The sequence below is a fragment of the Pimephales promelas genome, chromosome 24 (assembly GCF_988280905.1).
Source record: "Pimephales promelas chromosome 24, fPimPro1.hap1.1, whole genome shotgun sequence".
Lineage (NCBI taxonomy): Eukaryota > Metazoa > Chordata > Actinopteri > Cypriniformes > Leuciscidae > Pimephales > Pimephales promelas.
This window is the reverse complement of record NC_142792.1, coordinates 10,595,072-10,618,216: the sequence shown is the minus strand read 5'-3', so window position 1 is coordinate 10,618,216 and position 23,145 is coordinate 10,595,072. Positions and strand designations below refer to the sequence as shown.

The 23,145-nt window shown below is 38.3% G+C and overlaps 1 protein-coding gene across 1 annotated transcript in view; it reads left to right on the top strand.

The window, feature by feature from the left end:
- LOC120476935 (thyrotropin-releasing hormone-degrading ectoenzyme) overlaps positions 1 to 23,145 on the top strand; it is a 109,510-nt gene that overhangs the window by 52,709 nt on the left and 33,656 nt on the right. The window contains exons 5-8 of the mRNA XM_039668249.2: positions 7,120 to 7,233; positions 13,095 to 13,232; positions 14,593 to 14,658; positions 20,924 to 20,989. Coding sequence (XP_039524183.2) covers positions 7,120 to 7,233; positions 13,095 to 13,232; positions 14,593 to 14,658; positions 20,924 to 20,989 — 384 coding nt within the window. The remainder of the gene's footprint in view (positions 1 to 7,119; positions 7,234 to 13,094; positions 13,233 to 14,592; positions 14,659 to 20,923; positions 20,990 to 23,145) is intronic.

Genomic DNA, 23,145 nt, shown 5'->3' with positions numbered 1-23,145 from the left:
TAGCAGCTGTAACACTATTAGATGTGTTAGTCTAAAATAATGGACTAATTTAGTCCAGTCATATCAGCAGATCAGTCAGAGTCACTATCCTGGCATCTGGTGTCAAAAAGCTGCATCTCCAACTTGAATAGAGCCTGAAAACGACCAATTCCATCTTATCCGCGCCTGTTCCAGCGGTGATTCAGATTTTTAAAAACATGATGCGGCTCCATCACACACTAAAATATTTTCTGTCTTAAGTCAGCATGTCCCGTCAATGATGTTTAGTTTGCTCTGAGAAACATAGAGCATCTGTTACTCTTAAAAAAAGCTGGTTACACTTTATTTTGATGGTCACTTTAGACGTTCTACTAATTTTAAGTAACTTTTCAACTACATGTCAACTAACTCTCATTAGAGTATAGTATATTATATTAGACTGTTAGGTTATAGTTAGGTGTTAGGGTTCGGGTTAGGAGAATAGGTTGACTTGTAGTCGCCAAGTTACTTATAGTGAGGTGAATGTCTGTTGGGGGACCAACAAAATAAAGTGTTAGCAGATATTAAGCAGACAGTCTACTAATACTATAATGACAGTTAGTTGACATGTAGTTTACAAGTTACTTATAGTAGAATGTCTAAAGTGGACTATCGAAATAAAGTGTTACCAAAAAGCTTCAGTGGGAATTGAGGATCTATATGGAACAATAATAAACTCAATTTTAAAGAATGCATTGCAAAAACGTTAAACTTGCTTCTTTTTGTTACTACTAATAAAGTTTGTTTACTTGCTGTTTAATTCATTAAAATGTTATTAAAATAAAATGATTTCAAAAACAATTAACTAATTAAAACTAAATCCATCAAATGATCCCATGGTAACCCCTAAAATGTTCTTATATATAGTGCCTAACTGAACTCTTTAGGTATAACCTTTTCTTCAAAAAGTGTATATTCATAATTATATTACATTTTGAAGTCCATGAATGGTAACCCATACTCGGAATGCGTCCCCTGCATTTAACCCATCCAAGTTAGTGCATACACATTAGGAGTAGTGAACACACACTCTGCAAACCGTGTAGACACACACCCAAAGCAGTGGGCTGTCATTTTGATAGTACTGAGAATTGAACCAGCAATCTTCGGGTTACATGTCCGACTCACTAACCAATAGGCCACGACTACCCTGACTGCCCCAGCATATCAAATTTATCACCTTCCAGACATCCTTTCATTATCTAATTGCAGAAGACAGAGAAAGGCAGAAAGAGAAAACTCCAGGGGTCGGAGAGTAACAGAGAGTGTGAAGATGGTCAGTTGTTAAGTTAAAGGGCAGAATAGCAGCAGATGTAATTGGACATCTGGAGAATTTGATGCACAGCTCTTGTAAAAAGAGCTTCACGCATCACCTCCATTGGGATTGTGAAAGTAAGGATTTCTTTTCTTCGTCGCTCTTTCTTTCTCTTTTGCTTCCTCTCTCTCTAGAGTGTTTCGTGCATGCACTTTCTTGTGTTTATAACCTATTTTCCGTGCCTTTGCATCATTGCAGAAACAAGCAGTCTGGGTTAAAGTGATTTTTTTTCTTTCTTTTGCCATTGAAATAATGTTCAGTAAGTGACTGTAAGCCCACAAATGCATCATCGGCATGAATTTTAAAGGAAACTATGGAATTGTTCATTGCATGTGCTCATTTTTCACCAGCCTTTGTTTGCAGCTCTTATGTTGCTGAGAACCTTGGATTTTAGTGCCTTTTGTTATGGCGGATTATTGATGAGCGTGTTGGAGATGTTCTGCGTTCTCGGTATTGTCCTGGATTCATCTCTTGAATAGTCTGCTGCTGAATCGTAGCTCTGCATTGTGGTCCAGCTTAAAGATGATACAGCATGTCTGCAGTTCTTTCCTCTTTTCTTTTCGTTTGTTTTCTCTTTTTTGTTTAATTTTTAGGGAGATGGAAATAAAAGAAAACAATCCCCTCATCTCTCATTTCTGCACAGATAATGCAGCTCTGTCTGAACTCAGTCTGAACCTGGTACAGTAAAACACTCTCACAGGGAGCTTGACATCATGATATTATTTCAGAAACAGCAATAATGTGCATATTTGATAGTTTTAGAGCTGGAATTCATGAGAGTAACCCAGATCAGGCTGTTCTCTGCACATAAAGCCCTGTTTTATGATCAAGAATAATTGAAAAGAAGCAGCAGTGATGGAGGCTGGAACTATAATGTTATCCATGATGTTTACAGATAGAAAACTGAAGTTTGTCCAATGTCCTGAAGTAGACATTGCCCCCAAATTCACATTTATCTATGCGTACAACACGCTATAAAAGTGTTTATGCTAAAGAAATATTATAGATCTTAATATACAGCTTTGAGCTGCACCCTACGGATTCAAAAAGAAACAACAGAATATAGTTTATTTATCTTTGAATTCAAACTCTATATGTTTGAAATAATGTTGTTATGATTGACACTATATCCAGTATATTAAAAGATGGATGCATGTGCATTATGTGAACTGAAGTGCCAATTAAAAACACCAGAATTTACAGTCAGAGCAAAGTTTGAGTATTTGCCGCAATAGAATGTTAGTTCCCATTCGTTTTAAAAAATACCAATCATTATTGTAGATTTCAGTAGATTTTAGGTCATTTGACTACATTTTATCAATTTTGATGGTCTACTTAAGACTACTAAGTAACTACATGCCAACTAACTCTCATTAGAGTATAAGTAGACTGTAGTAGACTGTTAGGTTAGGGTTCAGGTTTGTATAAAAAGTTGACATGTACTTGCAATTATTTATAGTCAGAGGGCTACTAGAATGTCTAAAGTGCACCATCGACGTAAAGTGTTAGCGTTATTTATTTATTTATTTATTTATTTATATGTGTTGTGACCTCAATTGTACACTATTTCATATAAATAGTATGCAATTTAAACTGATGTACGGTAGTATGCACTACAAAGTCAAGCACACATCTTATTTTATTAGCAATGGAATATCAAATTTTGGTAAAACAGAGAGCTCAGTCCCAGTTAATAGTGAATTAACTAGCGATTTCTTTTAACTTATTAAATGCCCCCATATACTAGCGTATACGCTAAACAATTTTTTAGAGATAGAACTCTTTACATTCGATTATCATGAAAACAAATCTCAGAGAACGGTCGACTATGTACCAATGTGTCATTAGACCAAAGGTTCATTTTGCGCCAGAGTTGTCCTTTAGCAAAAAAAAAAAAAAAAAAACCCAATGTGTGGAGTGTTGGAAACCTCGTGCACTCAACTGTCACAACTTTAATTATGTAGCAGATGGGGAGGGGCTATCAGACTCCAATGTTGAATGAGAAAATAACCTTTTAAAATTCATACAATACACAGTTGAGTACATAATGCGTAACACACTACTCATACTATTTATACTACAAAACTGCTTAATAGTGCATAAGTACTCTAGTAAAATAGTTACGAATTCCCATGAAAGCGTATTGATGCTAACTTAAAGCATGTAGTTTGTTGAATTTGTTTTTAAACACAAGTGTGCATCATGTGTGAGTGAGTGAGTGAGTGTGCATATGAACAAGAGAAAGGAGGAGAGACAGAGAGAGTAAAAGGCAGAGATTAGCCGTCACGCGTATTGAATTCGCCGCAGGCTGTTTCACCCTGTTGTGTCGCAGCTCTCTCGAGCTTCTGCTCATCTTTATGGTTTTAATTAAGATGCCATTTTTATATTCAAACCTTTTCTCTGCTTCAGTCTCATGCCCATCATTTTCATATAGCTAGAGTTAAATAGCACACTACTAATTATGTCCTACTGTAAATTACCTTCAGAGTGGGCGGGGCTTATGCTTCTGACATATTGATGGGCTCCTCCTTTATTTTGAAAGTATTACATCAGTCCTCATCCAGCACATATTCTGTAATACATTAAAAAGTCTGTCTGAGCAAGCGGCTTATGATAAATCACATTTGTATCTCGTCGCTCTCGCGGACTGGCAGTTGAGAATTGATTAGTAGATGATAGACTGTGTTTTGTATTGTAGGTTTATCCTGTGGACTCTCCTGGCCTCATTTTAATGTCATATACTGTAGCAGCCGATTGTTAATAGATTTACCGCTGCCAGCGATGGGGTTTATATGTCAGAGACGCTCAATCACTGTTAATTTCTTATCTCATTTCAGCCTCTCAGAATTAAATGAAGCTGCCACAGTCCTTCATTTGCAGTTATTCAGCCAATAAACAAGCGTAATAGAGGCCGATGCAGCTGATGTTGAGTTTTCTTATTTCCCCACATATTGGAGAGGTGACATTCTGCCCTCTGGATATGAATATGTTTGGAGAGTGAGGCTTCAGTTCTCATACGTCACAGTAGCTTTAAAAACACATTTTGACATTAAATATGAGTTACACATTAAATATGAGGATAAATGGAAATGTATTCTCTCAGGGAAGTGAATCTTGTTTAAATGACTCACGTCTGTTGGCTGGTGTTTTATTCTATGCTCATTTATAAAAGACAGCATCCGTAAACTAATTTCACACTAATGTAACATTTATTTGTCAGAACTCTCATTTTGAATTCTGACAAATAAATGAATTTTGTCACTAAAACGGATGGTTTTAAATTCTCTCATTGTGATTTGGAGTAATTTCCAGTTCAGTTCAGGTTTATAGAGATTCAAATTTACAGATTCATTTGACTGTCTTTGTTTATCTGGAGCTGCTGTTGCAACTAACAACAAACTCAAGTTTGTATTAACTCTTGTGTATGTTAATTTTTTGTGCTTCCTTGTCATTTGTTCATCATTGCTTTATTTGTCGTGAAGCCATTTTGTGAAGCCATCAATAGACACCCACACTGTTTAGCGTCCTTGTTGGTGTACCAGCCTTGCATGCCAGCGATCTGGGTTTGAGGCCGTCTCGAAGCAGGGCGGTTAGGATTGGAGGGTGTGCTTTGGAGGCGGAGCAATGAAGAGAGGGTTTGTTTGTTTTGGTTGATTTCAAACATGAACAATGTTCAGCAACGACTTTGAGAAATAACATACTGCACCTTTAACTTAGTTAAGGTAAAGAGCATGATAATTCATATGGCGGACTGCGATTGGTTCTCGCTGGCTAGCTTGGTTACATCAGGACTGTGGGGACATAATTGTGCCATTTTATTGTTTCTACAGATTAAAGTATGGTTCACACAGACTAAAAGTGCTCAAAGTCATTTACAGTAATGCTTTTTGTTGTTGTTGCACCACATCCTCTAATAGTTTTTTATCTAGAGCCAAACGCACTCCATTCAAGCTCTTTCCGCTCCGTGTGCGTTGCTTCTCTCTCCCGCTTAGTGCCACATCAGTGCTAAATTGGCACCAAGATTCTCCAAGATGCTCATCTTTGATGGCTATTTTGAGTGTTTTGGATTTTTTTAGTAAGCTAAGTATATACTTTTTGTTTGTAAAGGACAACGTTGCTTGTGCAAGAGATGCATGTTTTATTCAATGGGCTGTATAACATTTGAACTTGTACTACAGCTTCAGGACTTCTTTCTTGTGGTTTTCCAGTTGAGAAAGTAATGACGTTTGCCCTGCAGTCACAAACCTGATCCTGCAGACACTGTCAAACCTCCTTGCTAAATGTCAATGAAGGAAATTAAACTCAATTATTCAGGCTTTTACTGTAAGTACGCGACTGCTAGTTTGGCTGAAGGCTTCAGTGTGATTCTTCAGAGGGATTCTCGGTTGCTTTGGTGTGTTTCATGTCTAAAGGTTGTTTTTCTAATTATGCCGTTGAAGGTTTTCTCCTGCTTCAAATATACAGTATATGCTGTAGTATAGAGGTACCGAGTTCACTCATCCCTGCATGAATCCCGTTAGTGTATCTGTTAATGAAGCAGGTGGGCTGCAGAATCCCTCTGTTTCTGCTTTCTTCTCACTGAATTGTTGAAGGCGTAATTGAGCAAGGGTCTTCCGGTTCGTACTGTTCATTGACGTTCTTGTTTTTGAACTGCTTAATCAGGCACAAACACAAAACTGTCAGAAATCCAGGCTGATGAATGACTTTTTTTTTTTTTACACCGCCATTATGGTTCATGTGCTGTCAGAGTATAAAAGCAATGTAATGACTTGAGCAGTAAAAATACTGAAGATCTATTTATCAATCTGTCTGCCTGTCTGCATTTGTCTGTCAATTTATCTATCTCTCTTGTCCTGGCTCATTGTCATTAGAATCAGAAGAGTGCAGAAAACGTCACTAGACCTTTGGGAAGCCACTTGTGTGACTAGTAGAGAGTTCCTGTGAGAGCAGGATAACAGCTGTTTCTCTCCATGCTGCGGTTCGTCTTTCAGTCCATGTGTCTGAGTCACAGATGAACGTCCCGTCAGGCGCTTGGATAACCTTTGAGCTGCTGTAATGATGTCATGTTCGGATGAAAAAGGCCTTCTTAAGGTTTGTTTAATGCAACAGTAGCACACCTGCTTGAGCCTTAGAGCCTGTGGAAAATATCCAGCTCATTCACAACTGTTGCATCCTTTCCAGTCAGAAGCCTTGTTTTGCACACTGTCATCTGCACACAATGGCAGGGATTGAATTTGTTCTACTATCCAAAGGGGACGTTTCATAATCGATTCCTTATTTTTATCTCTTCTGTTCATTTACGGTGTCCTTGGCGGAGCGTCCAGGTATGAATGCTGTGAAACTGAAAATGTGTTTTAAACTGTGTAACTGTAGATAATTGATTGTTTAGGCCGCTATTAATCATAGTTCAGAAGCTCTGCTGGTTTCTAAATGTTCCATGAAGCCTTTTGTGAACAACTTTTCTGTTGGACCAGAGTGCAAATGTTTATTAAAAGTGTTTGTTTGTACTTATACTTCTGAAGGAAGAGAGTTATTTTTCTGCTGTATTGGAGTTTTCTAATAAAACATGTTTGGCACTAGATGAAATATGCTATTGGATTAATAGGAAAGTTTATATTTTCCTGCTAGTTTGTCCAAATAAAGTTTGGTTTCAGTTTACCCATGAACACTTTTCTTGTACAAAACAACAGTTTGTCAAATTGTTTGGCGGTGAACATGAAATCGATTTTTGTAATGGTCCCTGTGTTTCTCGGTTGATGATTGATAGTTCATTTCTTCTCTTCTAGTGGTTTGGCGATCTAGTCACACCGGTTTGGTGGGAGGACGTTTGGCTGAAGGAGGGATTCGCTCATTACTTCGAGTACATTGGGACTGATTTCCTCTTTCCAAAGTGGAACATGGTGAGTTGCTGCTCAGATGTGAAAACTATAATTTCATTCAACGATACGTAACTTTGAATGGAAAAAGGGTGTGATATGAAACAGTTGATTATACTGTACATAGAGAGTTTTGATGCTATTCAGATTTCTAAATCTCCTAAAATACTGTAAGTGCACATATTCAATGCTTTCCATATACACATGATCTTGAGCATTTCTTCTTGTGCCAAGATTCAGCTGAGCAGAAAACTAAAACATTTTTACGGTTCATTTGAGTGCTATAGATACTTTGATTGCTCAATTTTGCCTGTTACATGTTGATAACAGCCTCTCAAGACCAATACATCTCACATTTGATGGATGTTTACTTCTTGTTTAATCTGATTCATATCAAATAAAAGATAAGAATGCAATTACAGTTATTTGGCTATTTCTGAGCAGCAGGGACAGATTCTGTCTTTTTTTTTTTTTTGTGGTCTCTCTGTGGGTTGAGTTGCTGTGTCCAGTGATTTCTCAGTGTTGGGTCAGTCTGAATGTAATTGTATCACTGCCTGGTCAGTGTCACTCAGCATGACCAGTATCATCACATTAAAAAAGCTAGTATAAAAAGCCCTTGTTTTTTTCGCATTGAATTTGACCAAGAGAGTCAAAATATAGATGTAGAAATAAATTTGACTTTACTTTAGAAACGGTGATGAAACCGATTGCCTTAAAATTTCCAAGTAAAGTTGTGTCTTAATTTTTAGTTGGCACAACTTAATAGCATTTGTATAGAAAACATAACTGTAGAGAGTACTTGATAATTTACTTTAAATAAAATGCAATTGTTATCATTGTTGTGTTTTGCATGCTGAATGTTGAAGTCTATGTAACTCAAGCATGACCAATTACAAGATTGTCACAAATATAGAGGGATTACATAAACCCAATTAAAAGTTTCACAGGGTGTTTAGGACATAAGTGTTCAACATTCAAGATGACTTGAAGTGAATTCAAAAATAACTGAAGTGGAGGAAATGAGTGAAGTCCATTAAGAATTTCTCCGCCTCAAAAAAATGCACTCAACCAATCAATTAATCTTAACTTGGGTTTTCTGAGTAAACAAAGCATAGTATGTTAATAGTACAGATTACAAGATAGTTAAGATTACTAGTTTTAGTTACAATCAGAATTCGGTTTTACTGAGACATGTACAGTAGATGCCAGGGTGTATTCGATCTTGCAGTCAGTAGTGAATTATTTGATTTATTCAACAATGATCTTAAACAAATACAATCATGCCAAAGGCAATTCATACACATTTCAAGACAAATTTTCGAGGATAAAATACACAAAAAAAGCCACAGGGTTATTTCCATTGAGGTCCTCTATATGCATAAAATGGACAAACGAGTGGGAATAAAATCAAAAACAAACATCTTACACCTTAATATATTCATACGGGTTTTTAATTGGAAAGCCATTTTTTAACTTCTCCTCTAAAGAGTCATGCCTCTTGTAATTGTTTTAAGTAATCTGGAAATTCATTCCAAGCAACACAAAAAGTACAAAAACGAATTTCTCCCAACTACACTTTTAAACCGATACAAATATATATTACGAGGAGGTAACTCCAGAATGACCTGGTCTGAGCAGTATGTAATTTATTTTTAACTCGTTTCTTAGAGCCACTATACCAGAAAGTTACTGCAAATGTGGTTGCAATGCACCAGCTGTCTTGCTAAAAAATGTATTTGACTACTTATTTTTGATAGAGCTACACCTATCCCCTGTCATTCACATTTCCCACCCTTATTTCTGAACTGGGACGTTTCTTCAATTTCCCCTCTGAACCAAATGAAATTTAAAATTAGCAGGCCAAATGGAGGCATTATCAGCTTGTAAAGAACATATTGTTCCAACTGTTTCAATGGTTATTTTAAGCGCAGTTTGAGTTTGACTTCATGTGCTGAAAGAATCATATTTTTAATGGTGTTGAGCTATTATCATGTCTCTATTTTTCAGTCCTGCTGCATTGCCACAGCAACCAGTGATTATGCCATCATATGTTGCTGTTTTAATGAAACTTTAGTCTATATGTAGTCTCTTCCAGATGTTCAATCAATTATCAGAAGAGAGCTGTGAAACAACATTACAGTGCCACATACAGATTGGGGAGCTCGATCATAATGCATTCTAAACAACATGTTTAAACATTCTTACCTGTACTTGTTGGCAAAACGTATTTTAAAATTTGCTAAAATTATTCATTAGGAAAAGACAAACAACATTAGAGCCACACCTCACCTTAAAAAAACTGCGAATTTACTGTGGAGCTTCACAGAGCTGGAATTTGTGCCAAAGCTGCCATTGAAGAAACACTGGAATTGTAAAAGGCCGCCATACATCAACCAGAGCAAATCCAAACCTCTATAAATAAAGTGCAATGTAAAAAAGTTTCATGGTCTAATGATTCATCCACATCCATTTCCCCCATCCAGATGGGTTCACGTTGGGAGAAAGACAAAGCCTGGCTTCAGTTGACAATGCTCACTGTCTCACAGGAGTTAATATGTTCAGTGATGCTCTGAATTGTTGTATAACAGCCAAGAATTATGAGGCTATTTTCCCAGACCAGGTTTGTCCAAACACACAATCATATCATGATATTCCTATATTACAGGATGATAAATAAATCCAGGAGTGTTTGTGAACACCAGGAGGAAGTCAGACACATTCAAAGACTTCTTCTTCAACTGAACATTATTCATCTTTTATGAGAATGTCCCGAGTCACGAACAGGACATACACCTTATTTCTCTAAAAAAAATCCTTGTTTTTTTGAAGAATGATGCAGTCCTGCAGTTCTTCCGAAGGCCCCTTTATTCATTATGATCTGAATATTATTACATTTTAGGTCTGTGTCTCTGTAATGTTGCAATTGTGATGCATTTGAACTGCATGAACAATGTTTTGCGATAACGTTTTGAGAACATTATTACTGTAAAGACCAGATAACTTTGAAAAAAAACTTTCTATTAACCTTACTGGAAGAATATTTGTTCATAGCTTTGAAAGAAAATTGACGGACTTTCGTGAATTTCTGAGAAAGTTCCTTATTCCCTTTCTTTACTGTGAATTAGCAGTCTGTTTAAATATGTTTGGATCTCCTGCTCATTATGATTCACTGACTGTGTTCAGTTTTATTATGAGCTAGTGTGAAGATTATCGTGTGTTCATCACAAGACCTGATATGTCTTAGACTGGACACAGTGTGCACTAAGAATGGTATATGCAAAGAGTAAGCACTGACGACATCTAAAGCAATACATTTAGCTTTGTTGACATTTAATACCAATAGTTTATTACATTCGTTTGTCATTTAAATTTTTAATGTATTTATCTAATTTGAGTAAGATATATGTCAGTATCGCACCCTTGTTTAATACTTGATTGTGATTTCTGCTCATACACTCATTTTCATTCTCATAACGTCCTTCCCATCCCATCTGTCCCAGTATTTCTCTGCTCAACCTTGGTTATGGAGCATCAGCCAAGCAGAAAGATCATTTAGGGCAAATCATTTCAGTGAGCAATTGCTTCTTTCTCAGCCGATAAGTTTTGATGGAAACACTTCAGTGCCCTGATAGGATGACTGTAAGATTTTCCCTACACAATTTGGTTAATATTACACATTTCAAGAGTCTAAACCTGAAGTGAAAACTCACGAATGCACTGAGAAATGTGGGAATGGATTTGAAAAGAGTCCATAACAGGTCATTAAAACAGCCGGTCCCTTAAAACCTGCTCTCAATACTGGACTGTTGGCTTTCCTCCTCTTTCTCACATCCGTCATATAGAGATGCTCTCAGTGAGGTTTAGTTACCCATCATGCATTGCTCCAAAGCTGCTGACTTGAACGCCTGGCATCACTGCTGAACTTTGGCCTTAAAGTGTTTGTTCAGTGAGAAACTTCAGGTGATAATGTTGAGACGTTAATAAGTAGCATCTAAATGAAGAATCATTGGACGTAAACACCTTGTTGAGAGCACATATGGGCCAGATGGAAGCTCTTCTCATTGCACTCATTTTATATTGCCCACTACGTGACTCACATAAAATTAGCTCCACATCACCAGCTGTTCTCTTTCTGTGAGAGACTATTCACATTCACCATAATGTTAGGACGTAACATGAAGGGCCATTTGCATATATCAATTATGTCTCTATACAGTATTTACGTTGACTTGCAAAGCTTATAGTAGTTTGGACTTTAAAGTGACTGTCCATCAGGAAATACTGAAAGTAAATACATGAAACACATGCTGTTCTCTTCTACAAGACCACTTAAGTGATGATATAAATAGCCTGAGAAATTAGGACACTGATTTCAAAAAGTAGCACTTTCTCTAAGATCTTCTCTCTGAAGTTAAAAATGAAGGATACATTATTACAGCAGTCCATTAAGCAAAGCATGTTTCAGTTTTTATGACACACTTATCTAAAGATAATTATACCTCAGATGTAATTCTATTGTAGGAAGTTTCACCCTTCATTGGCTGCTCAAAAAGAAAAGATTGTATGAAAGCCATACAAGATAGACATCAAACAACAATCACACATCAATCTTAGTTTGGTGCTCAGATAAATAGTCTCTGTATTGATGTATTGATTGTCTGTATGTCTCGTGTCATTTCATTAATCTGCTTTTAACATCAGAATGTGAGATTGTGATTGTGGTTTGAACACATGAAACCACTGGGTTAATAGAATATGCCTCATTATTTTGACAAAAAAACTAATGAAGGGTTTTGATGATCATTTGTTTCTGGACTTATTTCCACACGTTGTTTGTTGGAGCTCAAATCCCTTGATTAAAATATCTTGCTGTCTTGGATTAATGTCTTCAACATGATTTTTAATCAAGCTGCCAAAAGCTTTAATGGGCAAGAGTTATTCATAATGACAACGAATAAAGGTATAATAAAACATTCAAAGTATCAAAACGAGACGTGTTTATAACAGCTGATTTGGTGACTTTATCTTAGTCACTCACTTTTAATAAATACATGTGAACATAATAATAATAAAATAGTTTTCTTAAAAGTAAAAAGTTTTGAATTCGGTCAGTCAGTGCAGACATTTTGCCAGAAGGCCCATTATAAAGATGTTTGGAATATTAACCTGCAGAGTAATACTTTCATTTATAATTCATGTGATTCATATTTCATACATTTTAATGTACGGTAACTGGCAAACCACCACTTTTAATGAGTAACAGGAAAATAGTGTGTGGTGTGAGAGTGTGTATTTAGTTTAGCAGAACATCTTTTGGAAGTAGAAGTTAATGTACAAAAATGGAGCAAGTAATTATTAGTGTATTCATTGTGGTGTAATTTCTCATTATATTACATTTTTTTAAGCAGTTAAAAATTAGAGTTCCTTAAACAATGGAAATAACCTGGGATCAGAGTAACATCTTCCTCAAAGTGCTGCTGAACAACTTACCGTATTTGAGATCGTGACTCTCTGCTGACGCAGACTCAGTGAATGATGAGGGTCTTTTTCATCTGACCCAAAACTTCTGCCAATCTTTATAGTGAATCCTACAGAGAGACATTTGATCAGAGAGACAGCAAGACCCCTGCACAACACACACACACACACACACACACACACACACACACACACACACACACACACGTGTGGCGACAGTGAAGGTTTATCGGAATAAATTATAGAAGCTTCTGCATGAATTAAGTCTTCAGTCTTGAGAGATTTTCTAATTTCATTTATAGAGCAGCTCAAAGTTATTTCTACTTTTGAAAATAAAACAGAAGTTTTTATGAGACATGTTTATGTGTTTGATACTGTAAAACATTAATTAAGTCTCTCGTCCACAGGAGAAGCAGAGGTTTCTGACTGATGTTCTTCATGAGGTGATGTTATTGGACGGTTTGGCCAGTTCTCATCCGATCTCTCAGGAAGTGTTTGAAGCCACAGACATCGACAGGGTGTTTGACTGGATCGCATATAAGAAGGCAAGAGAATCTCTTAGAAACTCCTACAGGATTCATCCGCATGATGTGAATGATTATAAACCTTTACTATTGAGCTGAACTGAATTTAAAACTGTTTTATACTATACAACATGAAGTGAACACATTTTTTTTTATTCGGCAAAACATTAGAAGAGGAGCAATGACTTTGTAAAACAATAGTATTGTTGGTCTAAATCAGTCATTTATTTATGTGCGGACTTCACAACGTTATCCTTTATTGAGTCCAGTATACACCTCAGTTTGCCTGTTATTTAATTTGCTTGAGTTGCACTGTTATAAGCCTCTTCACATAGGCAAGAAAAACACTTGAATTAAAAGCTTGTTTTTTAGTAAGTCGAGGACAGAAACATGTTACACTGAGATTTTTTGTTTGCTCTGGGGACTTTAGTGGCATAATAAACATTCATCTCAGACCAGACAACATCTATTTAATTACCTCTTTCTCACTGAAACACACTTTACTGTAAAAAAAACTCCAGCGCCCAAATATATCCTCTCATCCTCTCATCTGAAAGCCATTAAAGACACAAAGAGCAGGACAGAAATATCTTTGTCCTCTATCAGAGTTCAGACGCAGACAGAATCTTCCATCCACTGAAGATTTCATATTCTGTGTCAACTCTCCCTCCAGCTGTCAATCAGCTCATGGCTAGTTTGTGATTGGCTCTTGCTCGTCCTCAAGCCCCTCCCCCTGTTTCCCCACAGGTTCTGTTGGGTTATGAACTCTGTCAGTCACACTGACACCCGACCGTCCCTCATCACTTCCTCCCCGCACTCTATATACTCTGATATCCCACAACATCCAGTCCCCAGCGCTAACAGGAAGTGACACTCATTACACAGATTGTGGAAGGGAGGGGAATTAGATGCTGTCAAATGAGCATGTCAATGCCACTCAAATCAAAAAAGAGACAGACTCCTAAAACAGCAGAAAACAGCAGGATGAGTGTCATGGAGTCCTTGTTTAGATGAACCAGACCTGCTAGAAATTGAACAGTTCCATAATAACTGAACTGTTTTTAATAATGTTAAACATTTTCTGCATAACCACAGGCTCATCCTCTTTGAACAGTCACGCCACTAGAATTATCATTATGACAACTTTCCTGTTCAGATAACACATTTCGGAGTTTAAACTCTACAGAATATGTTGCGCCATTGACTTCCATAATAAGTGGATTCATGTACATTTTAAACATTTTTTAATAATTTTCTGTGGTAATCTATGGCACATCAGATATGCTGTTTAAAATGCTGAAAACGATGTATATTTTGTTGGGTTTTGTATACACGTGTAAATAAGCGGTCCGTTGAACGTGTTTTTACTTTGTGTCCCCAGGGAGCCGCTCTGATCCGGATGCTGGCGAACGTCATGGGAAAGACCCTATTCCAGAAAGGCCTCAATGTAAGTCGGTAGTTTTTCTTTCATCTTCTCTCTTTGTGGTCAGAAACAATTTCACACTTATGTATGTTTTTACTCCTAATGTGTCTTTGTATGAATTATACATACAGCATCATAACAGGATTGTGACATAAATCCAAAACTTTTCAATTAACATTTTTTTTTTTAAATTCTGACCATTTAAAACTATCACAACAAATGTTAATTTCTCAATCCTCTTCAGGTCTTCTGAGAGTCACGCATGTTTTTGCTACAAGCGTTCGTCAGATTATTCAACCGTGTCAGTTTACATGCGCTTCTTATCTTTAGAGCTACAACAGCTTGTTTTTTTTATGTTGCGCACTTCTGTGAAGCTTGAGGTAAAAGTGACACAATCAGGCAAGCGATTAAACATGTTCGAGACAGAAATTAATTTCATATCTGAAATAGTCCCAATCAGAAGTTTCAGAATCATTCTCTGTGTTAAAGCTGTTTACAGTCATGTCTTAGTCAAGATCTGATGAAACACATCAATTGTGTTAAAGCACAAGTGTCTGGTATTGTGTCGATGTTGGTGAACGGAGTGTCAGCATCAGCTTTTTTGTGCTGTTTGTTTTTAGTCACATGGTCACCTTCTGTAAAGCTCTTCCTGCATCCCGTCTTCCAGTTCAGGCCCCTCAGGAGTGAACATCTCTTGATGTATTAGACAGTTTCATTGTTGTTTTGGACACCATTTGGCTTCTTCATGAAACTACATCCTGAAATGTGTTAAAGGATTTGGCCGTGAGCAAACAGGCTGCAGGTTTGAATTCAGTGAGAGTAAATCTGTGAAACAAATAAGTGTTAAATATAAAACCCTCTTCCTGACATGTGAGTGAACACACTTTCAGTGGTGTAAGACTCAAATTCAGATTTCTCCTTCTAAATCCCCAAAAAATCACTTTTCAAAACATCCGTAACTTCTCATTTCATTTCTTTATGACTGAGATGCTGTCAGTTTCAGAGCTTTTTCTGGGTTATTTTTGACGTTGTGGTTTATTGTTGCTCTTAGTTGTTGAAAGCACAATCAGGTCATGTTTTCTGCAGAGCAGATTTAATGCTTCATTTACAGATGTAACAGCTGCACATACACGCTTTATATCGCATCACAAACACACATCTGACCTGTAGACTTATGTGTATAATGCATACATGTTGGACTGGCTATAAATGGTAATTACTGTGTTTGCTTTTGTCCACTATCTACTAAAGTAAACCTGTGGTATTATTAGCAACATCAATATTCTGGTTAGCGCAAAAGTAAGAAAATATGGCAATCAATTCGGTCTAAATCTTGGTTAATCATTTTTAATTTTATAAAATAATTGAAACACAATAAAACAATAGAATTGTGCTTAATTGTATATTTGAGCATTGTCTCTGCATTCGGCAGGTATAAATTGGCTGCTGAATATGATTTTTGCAGTATGAAATACCCACTCTGCTCATTTGCATACATTTGCATAGCAGTAAGGGACCACCCAGAGCAATTTTATGTTTGCGATGACATTTTCCACTCTGCTTGGCCTATGAGTGTGTATATACTGTATAAGTCTCCCGGGATCCATCTCTCCTCTCTCATCTGCTGTCTGTGTTTCTCTGTTCACTGAAGCTCATTTCATTCTCTCAGTGTCTCCCTTTTTCTCTGTGTGGCATTTATTCTCCTCCTCGTGTCTCTGCATAATTAAAGCAGCAGACAGACATTAACCATTCCCCCCCCCTCTCTCTCTCACTCTCTCTTTCTCTCTCTCTCTCTGACTGTGAGGATGAGGGCGTCTTTATTGGTAAATGGTGGATGGGCAGGCGGATGAATGTCTGTTATAAAAGAAAAGTGGGAGTCATAAATGAAGTCTGAATGGTTCTCAGGCTCATACAGCTGCTGGAGTGATGAAGCGTTCCCGTCTCATTTACACACACTGCCCATCGCTTTTAAAGGCACTTTCAGATGGATCATATTATGGGATGTAGGGAATATTCATTCCGGCTGGAAATGTGAAATGCTTGACCTGTGAATAGCAGAGGACAAGTGCACTACTGCCCTGGAGAAATAAACTTCCGCATGTTACAGTCCATCTTCACCCTCTGGATGTGATTTGGAACAGCGGGAAGCTTCTTCCCTGGATTAAGAGCTTCATAGTCCTGTTTTTCGCTCTCAACGGGATCCTGACTTGGAGAATGACGGTCCATCAGATCGCTGCGGATATTGTGGTCTAATAATTCTTTCTGAACAAAGATGAAATAGGCAGATACTTCTCGATTCAATTTCCCAACATTCTTGAACACAGAGAAGTTCCATTTTTCCCATCTTCCACTTCTTCTACCAACAGTCCCTTCTGGCGTGGCTGTTCCGCCTCATTATTGCTGTTTTCTTTCTCTCTCTCTCTTATGGGAACTTTCAGTCTCTCTGTCTCTGTATGATTGATGGGAAGAACAGGTAAACTCAACAACTCAACAGACAACAATCTACCCCCATTGCCTCAAAATTACTTTTATATGCAAGAAAATTGTAAACATATTTCTTCTTGTATTACTTTTGAGGGAACACATTTAGAAGGATGAGTAATGAATTATTTATGATCTGCTTTGACTGTTGTGGTAAAGGCTCTCTCAGAAAACTTGTGTTTCAGCTCTGGGGATTTACATATCGAAAGCGATCAATCTTTTGTCTCCCTTAGTAATTTGGCTTTGCAGAATGAGGAACCATAACTGAATGTGGTTATAATATCTGATGAAGGGACGTCCTGAAGAGTGTCAGAAGAGTAACTAACCTTTGCTGATTACATTAAGTTAATTACACACACAACCATCCCACTGGAATCTATTGAGTTATGAAGTGTGTCTTTAGATCCTAGCTGTATAACTAGACTGACATTTCGGCATCACAAGTACACTCCCAACATCAAGGCTTTCCCAGCGTTATGCTGCATGACTACTAAATAACTTAAAGATAAAATAATTTTGTATACTATATATACTATGTATACTATAATTATTTTAATAATTTATACTATGTATACGTGTAATTCTGTATAGAGAGACAGCTGTTAATGCTATTCACTATGATTTCACTGAATGTTATTCTCTCTTTCCTGTTTCTATAAAAGAGATTTTGGTCAGTAAACTGTGGTGGGTAGCAACACAGTCATTCAAAAAAAAAAAACACTCTTATAGGCCAAGCAGACTGGAAAATGTCATCACAAACATAAAATGGCTCTGGGTGGTCCCACACTGCTACCCAAATGTATGCAAATTAACAGAGTGGGTATTTCATACTGCAAAAATCTCATTCAGCAGCCAATTTATATCTGCCGAATGCAGGGACAACGGTCAAAAATAAAATTTAGCATACAATTTCAAAAAGACTCATTTAAGGCACAAAAAAAAAACAGTTTTAGATTATAAAACCATAAATAGATTATGTACATATTTCTATTCAGTTGTATTTTAAATTACAAACAAATTATATTTACAATACAAATATTATTTTCTCTATCTAGTTGCATTCTTTTGTTTCAAGTTATGAAGCAATTTTCTTCAACAAATGGTGCAGTTTTCCATGCATTTTATTATTTTGGTTTAATAAATTAAAATTGGCTTCTATATCATGTATAGGGGGGAGGGGGTATGGGGGGAATTGCACTGGTTTGAAACAGATTCATCGGGATGGTAACATGAATCTGGTTTTGCTCCAGACTCAAATCCCAGCCTCTCTGAGGGCTCAGCAGAGCATGTAGAGCGATGGAGGCCAGCTGGACTGGGTCACACTTTCAGGATCCCAATACAATTTGCTCAAACTTCTCAGCATGACGCCTGTCCACATTTCAAAAAGTGCGGTGGTCCAGCAATAGGGGTGACGGGACTATTTCTCCGTTCCCTTCTTCAGGGAAAGAGCGTTGTATACATAACCGACACACTCCCTTTCAGTCGCTCACATTCGGGAAAAAAAAAAACTGGGAAAGCGTGCCCTATCGAAGGAAGGAGGAACGCTACAGAAGCCACATCCTGCCAGAAGGGAGGTAACGTGGAATACACATATGAATTGAACGGAGACAGGGCAGTGCAACATATGGAATGTCACTGGGATGGCTCCAGCCTATAACAAGGGGGGAAACTCAGCCGGAGAGTTACAGCAGAAGAACTCTGCCAAGGGAAAGACTCAGGCTCACCGCAGGGAGCCGTGCCATGGAAGAATACACATGTGGGATTGCCATAGGGATCACAACATATGGACCCAGCCTAGCACAAATTCCACCAGTGCATATGAGTGGTAGGCCCAGCATCAGACGCTCCGGCACGTCCAATACCGCAAGGGTGTGGAGGAAATCAACAGTGTTTGGTAAGGGGAACTCAACTGGAGTAAGAATGGCGCACGTATCCAGTCCATAGGAGGTCAGTGGCGCAGCAAGCCGACACTTCGAGCAGGGCTTACGGTGTTGACTGGCTTCTATTTGAAGAGAGCACACGGGAAGCAACTGGCTCGACACTTAGGCTATCTAGCGAACGTGTTAGGTCTCGCCCAGCCCGCAGCTCTACAAACATCTGTCAGCGAGGCACCAACACCCAGGAAGCGACTACACTCCGAGTGGAGTGAGCTCACAGTTCGGGGGGACAAGGTTCACCTCAAGAGTCACTATCCAGTGGGCCAATCTCTGATTGAAGATAGCCTTTCCCTTCTGCTGGCCTCCGTAACAGACGAATAGCTGGTCTGAGGCCCTGAAGACCCAACTGGCTGATATGTTAGAGCAACAACTCTTGTGTTTGCACAACTCTTCTCGAGAGTGAGCTAGTATCAGCCAGTCGTCAAGGTAGTTGAGGATACGAACACCCTGATTTCTCATGGGAGCAATGGAAGCCTCCGTGTTTTTCGTAAAGAGGAGGGAGACAGGGCCAGCCCGAAGGGTAGGACTTTGTCCAGATCAGCCTGCTTGCAGCTTGCTCCACACTGAGGGACCTCAGCAGGAGCAGAAGCGGTGGCAGGGGGACGCCCTTGGTGCTCTGAAGAGCAAAGTCGGTTGCGGTGGGGAGCTCACTCATGAGCACTCGGTCACAGGCTACCCTCGTGTATGTCCATGAGTACTTTGGCCTGATAGACCTGTAGCAACGCCATGGCATGCTAAGAGAAAGCGGCTTGCCCACAAGTGAGGGGGGAGGGGCTTTCAAGACAGTTTTCAGCCGTGAAAGGTGCCATCCACAACCTAGTAAGCTCTCCATGCATTTCGGTAAAGAAAGGAACTGGGGTGGCAGGCTGAGAACCAGCCTGTTTTATGTCAGCATGTTCTCTTGACTCAAGCAACAGGAAGAGGATTACAGTTGACGGGTTTATCGCTCACGGTCACTTGAGAGTTATCGATGAATCTCGTACAGCAGGGAAAAGGCTTCCCACCACATGTTCTTATCAGATGAATGTAAATGTGCTCTCGCGGATCAGAGTCCTTCTTCATGTCGCCCACCACCTGTATGACTGAGACTGCGGGGCAGAACAGACACACCGATAATGTAGCGTTTCACACAAGCACTGCCTCTGTTTAACATATTGAAGTCTTTTAGCAGTGAAATGAACACCCACCAGTGTCTTAGCTTCAGTAATATTTAACATTACAGACATCCACTTTGCATAATTTGTCTGTGATTGATGTTAAAGTACTTGTATTTACTTTGCTGACTAATGGTGAGGTGTTTATTTTCTTTACAAAGCTCACTTTTAACGAATTACGTATTTATAAATGTTCACTTATAAAGTAGCATGTTAACTAAATTTAGGTAATAGCAAGTTGTATTTGGGTATCATATAAATACATTTTTCGGTTTGTTGTGAGATGATTATCAGAAATCGTCATAGTACTTCTTTGTAAGAGTATTTAAGTTTGTAGTCACTGAATGAATTAATTAATTCCCAGATTATTTCATAACCCATGGTGTTTATTTTAATATGGATAACTTTAGCATTATCTTGAAAGAAACTCTTGTAAAATTGTGTTTCTGATTTGTATTTTTCTCATTTTGTGACATGCTGATGCAGCATCGACTTGAACAACATAATCAGCCTCTAATTGGCCTCCTTATGGTCCTCCCTTGAACTGACAGCCAATCACACCCAAACATCTGCTGCTAATTTGCATATGTTCAGCTTGAATTGAGCGGATTAGTAATGTTATTGTTTTGGCTTATTTCGTTTCCCAAGTTCACCGTTCCTGTCCAAGTCCAATTTATTTCTCTTCCAATATTGATCTCCGTCTCTGTCTGTTTGCAGGATTACTTGATGACGCACATGTATGGGAACGCGGCGCGAGATGACTTGTGGGACAAATTCTCAGAGGTAAGACCTCAAGCATCTTCTGGGTGTGAGACCTCCATCCACGAGTGGGAATCATCGATGGGGTCAGTGAGCAGCGAGCTGACGAGTCAAATTGTATGTGTTCAACCTACTTAAATTTACTCAGTGCATCTCCTGCAGGCAGGTGTTAAGAGATTCATGCGTTGCATAGACATGTAGGTCAGAGGCCATTATATAACTGCACATCATCAGTGGCTCACAATTCATGCCAATACACCACCTACTCACATCAACACATAAAGGTTTTATGGAAATGCCTCATTGGAAGGAGTTTGATGCACAGGCAGGGTTGTGTTTGATATTCTTGCTTTTAAACTTGAGGTTATGAATATGAAAAGTTTTCCACAGGGGAGGGTCACATATTGATCCTGGAATCTGATCACTGTAACTTGCTAAATGCAAATGTTCACAGATACTGATTATGAAGTCTTGCTGATGCTGATTCTGGTGGTTTTAATTAACTTATAAATTACTCGAATCTTATCAGACCAGATTAGTGAAGTGTCACATAATTGCTGACAAACCTGATGAGTCTCTCAGATTAAACATGAGCATTTGCCCTTCAGCTCAGGTGTAGCCAAGAATAACCCAAGGAAAATCTAAAAATGATCCACTGTTGAAAGAAAATTCACCGATTTAGGTGTGTCACTCAGGTCTCAAAAATACAGTATTTATTGGGTTTGGCAAGACTGCCCTCCTCCTGACAAATACACTGACAGGTATGTTTCCTGAGATTCACTGCTTCAATTCCTCCATTTTTAGTACTTTTTTTTTAGCAACCATTACTGTCAGACTTCATTTCTCATAATTCCTTCAGTTTAATTACCGGGACAACTAATGCTGCAATACTAATCCTAATGCACAGCTTCTATATTAAATGACATTAAATTAAAAGTTTAACAAAACAATTTAAATTATCTCTTCATTTATTTTTTATCACACACATGCAAAGCTAGTGCTAGTATTGCTATTTTGTTTATATGGTATTTACATATGCCTTCATGTATGGAAGTATCAAGTGAGACTATCCCACATATAATAAATATTAATAATAATAATAATAATAATAATTTGTTACATTTATATAGCGCTTTTGTCAGCACTCAAAGTGCTTTACATGGAAGGGGGGATCTGTAGATGGAAACTGTTTGTGGCATCTTTGGTGGTGCCTTGTTCCTATTCATTTGTCCACCGATGTGAGCTGATTTCGGATCGTTTTTCCTCCTGGCACTGCTTGGAGCTTTCGTGGCGCTGGATTCAGCCTGTTGCACCTGCTCTTGACCCAACCTCGTCTCAGGTATTTTTGCCTCGTCTCCGTTGAGGTGGAGAAAATCCAATGAATCTGCCCGCTGTGTTGGATCATTCTCAGCGTATTATTTTACAAAGAACTCAATTTGATAAACAAATAAATAATGTTCTTAAATCCTGCTCTTTTATTCTGAGACTTCTAGCCAAGGTAAAGACCTTTCTTTCTTTTAATGACCTTGAGAAAGTTATTCATGCCTTTATTTTTTCTCGATTATTGTAATAGTCTTTAGACAGGAGTTAGCTAGGCAGCGTTGGTGCATCTGCAGGGAGTCCAAAATGCAGCTGCCAGGTTATTGACAGGTACAAGAAAGCTTGAGCACACTGCCTTTGCAATGAATTGTGCTATATAAATACAATAATGAAAGAAAATAAAGAATACATCCTCATTTTGAGCCAAATTTGAGCATAATCTCAAAGTTATTATAGTTTGTAAGGGAACAGCAGGACATTTAGAAGCTATCAGTGTCGTTATGAAGGGTTTTGTCATTCACATCACTCTCCTAAGTGTCGGCTGATGGGCGCCCGCTTCTTCATTTTCTCTCTCAGAACAGAAAGGATTTAAAGGTGAATTCATGTCACTAGGACCCTCGTATCCTCTCAGTGACCGTGTTTGTGAGGCACTGACGAATTTAGCTACATTAACAGTCCGTGACAGCCCATCATCTAATGAATACTGATATGCGCTGTGTTCATTAGCTATTCATGAAATCCAATTTGCTGCAATAATCTGGCAGTGCTAAGCGCCCACAAAGCACTTTGTCGAGCTCAGGACCCATGCCGGACCTGCCTACATTTCCTTTAATCATTTTCACCAGGGTAAAGAAAGGTAC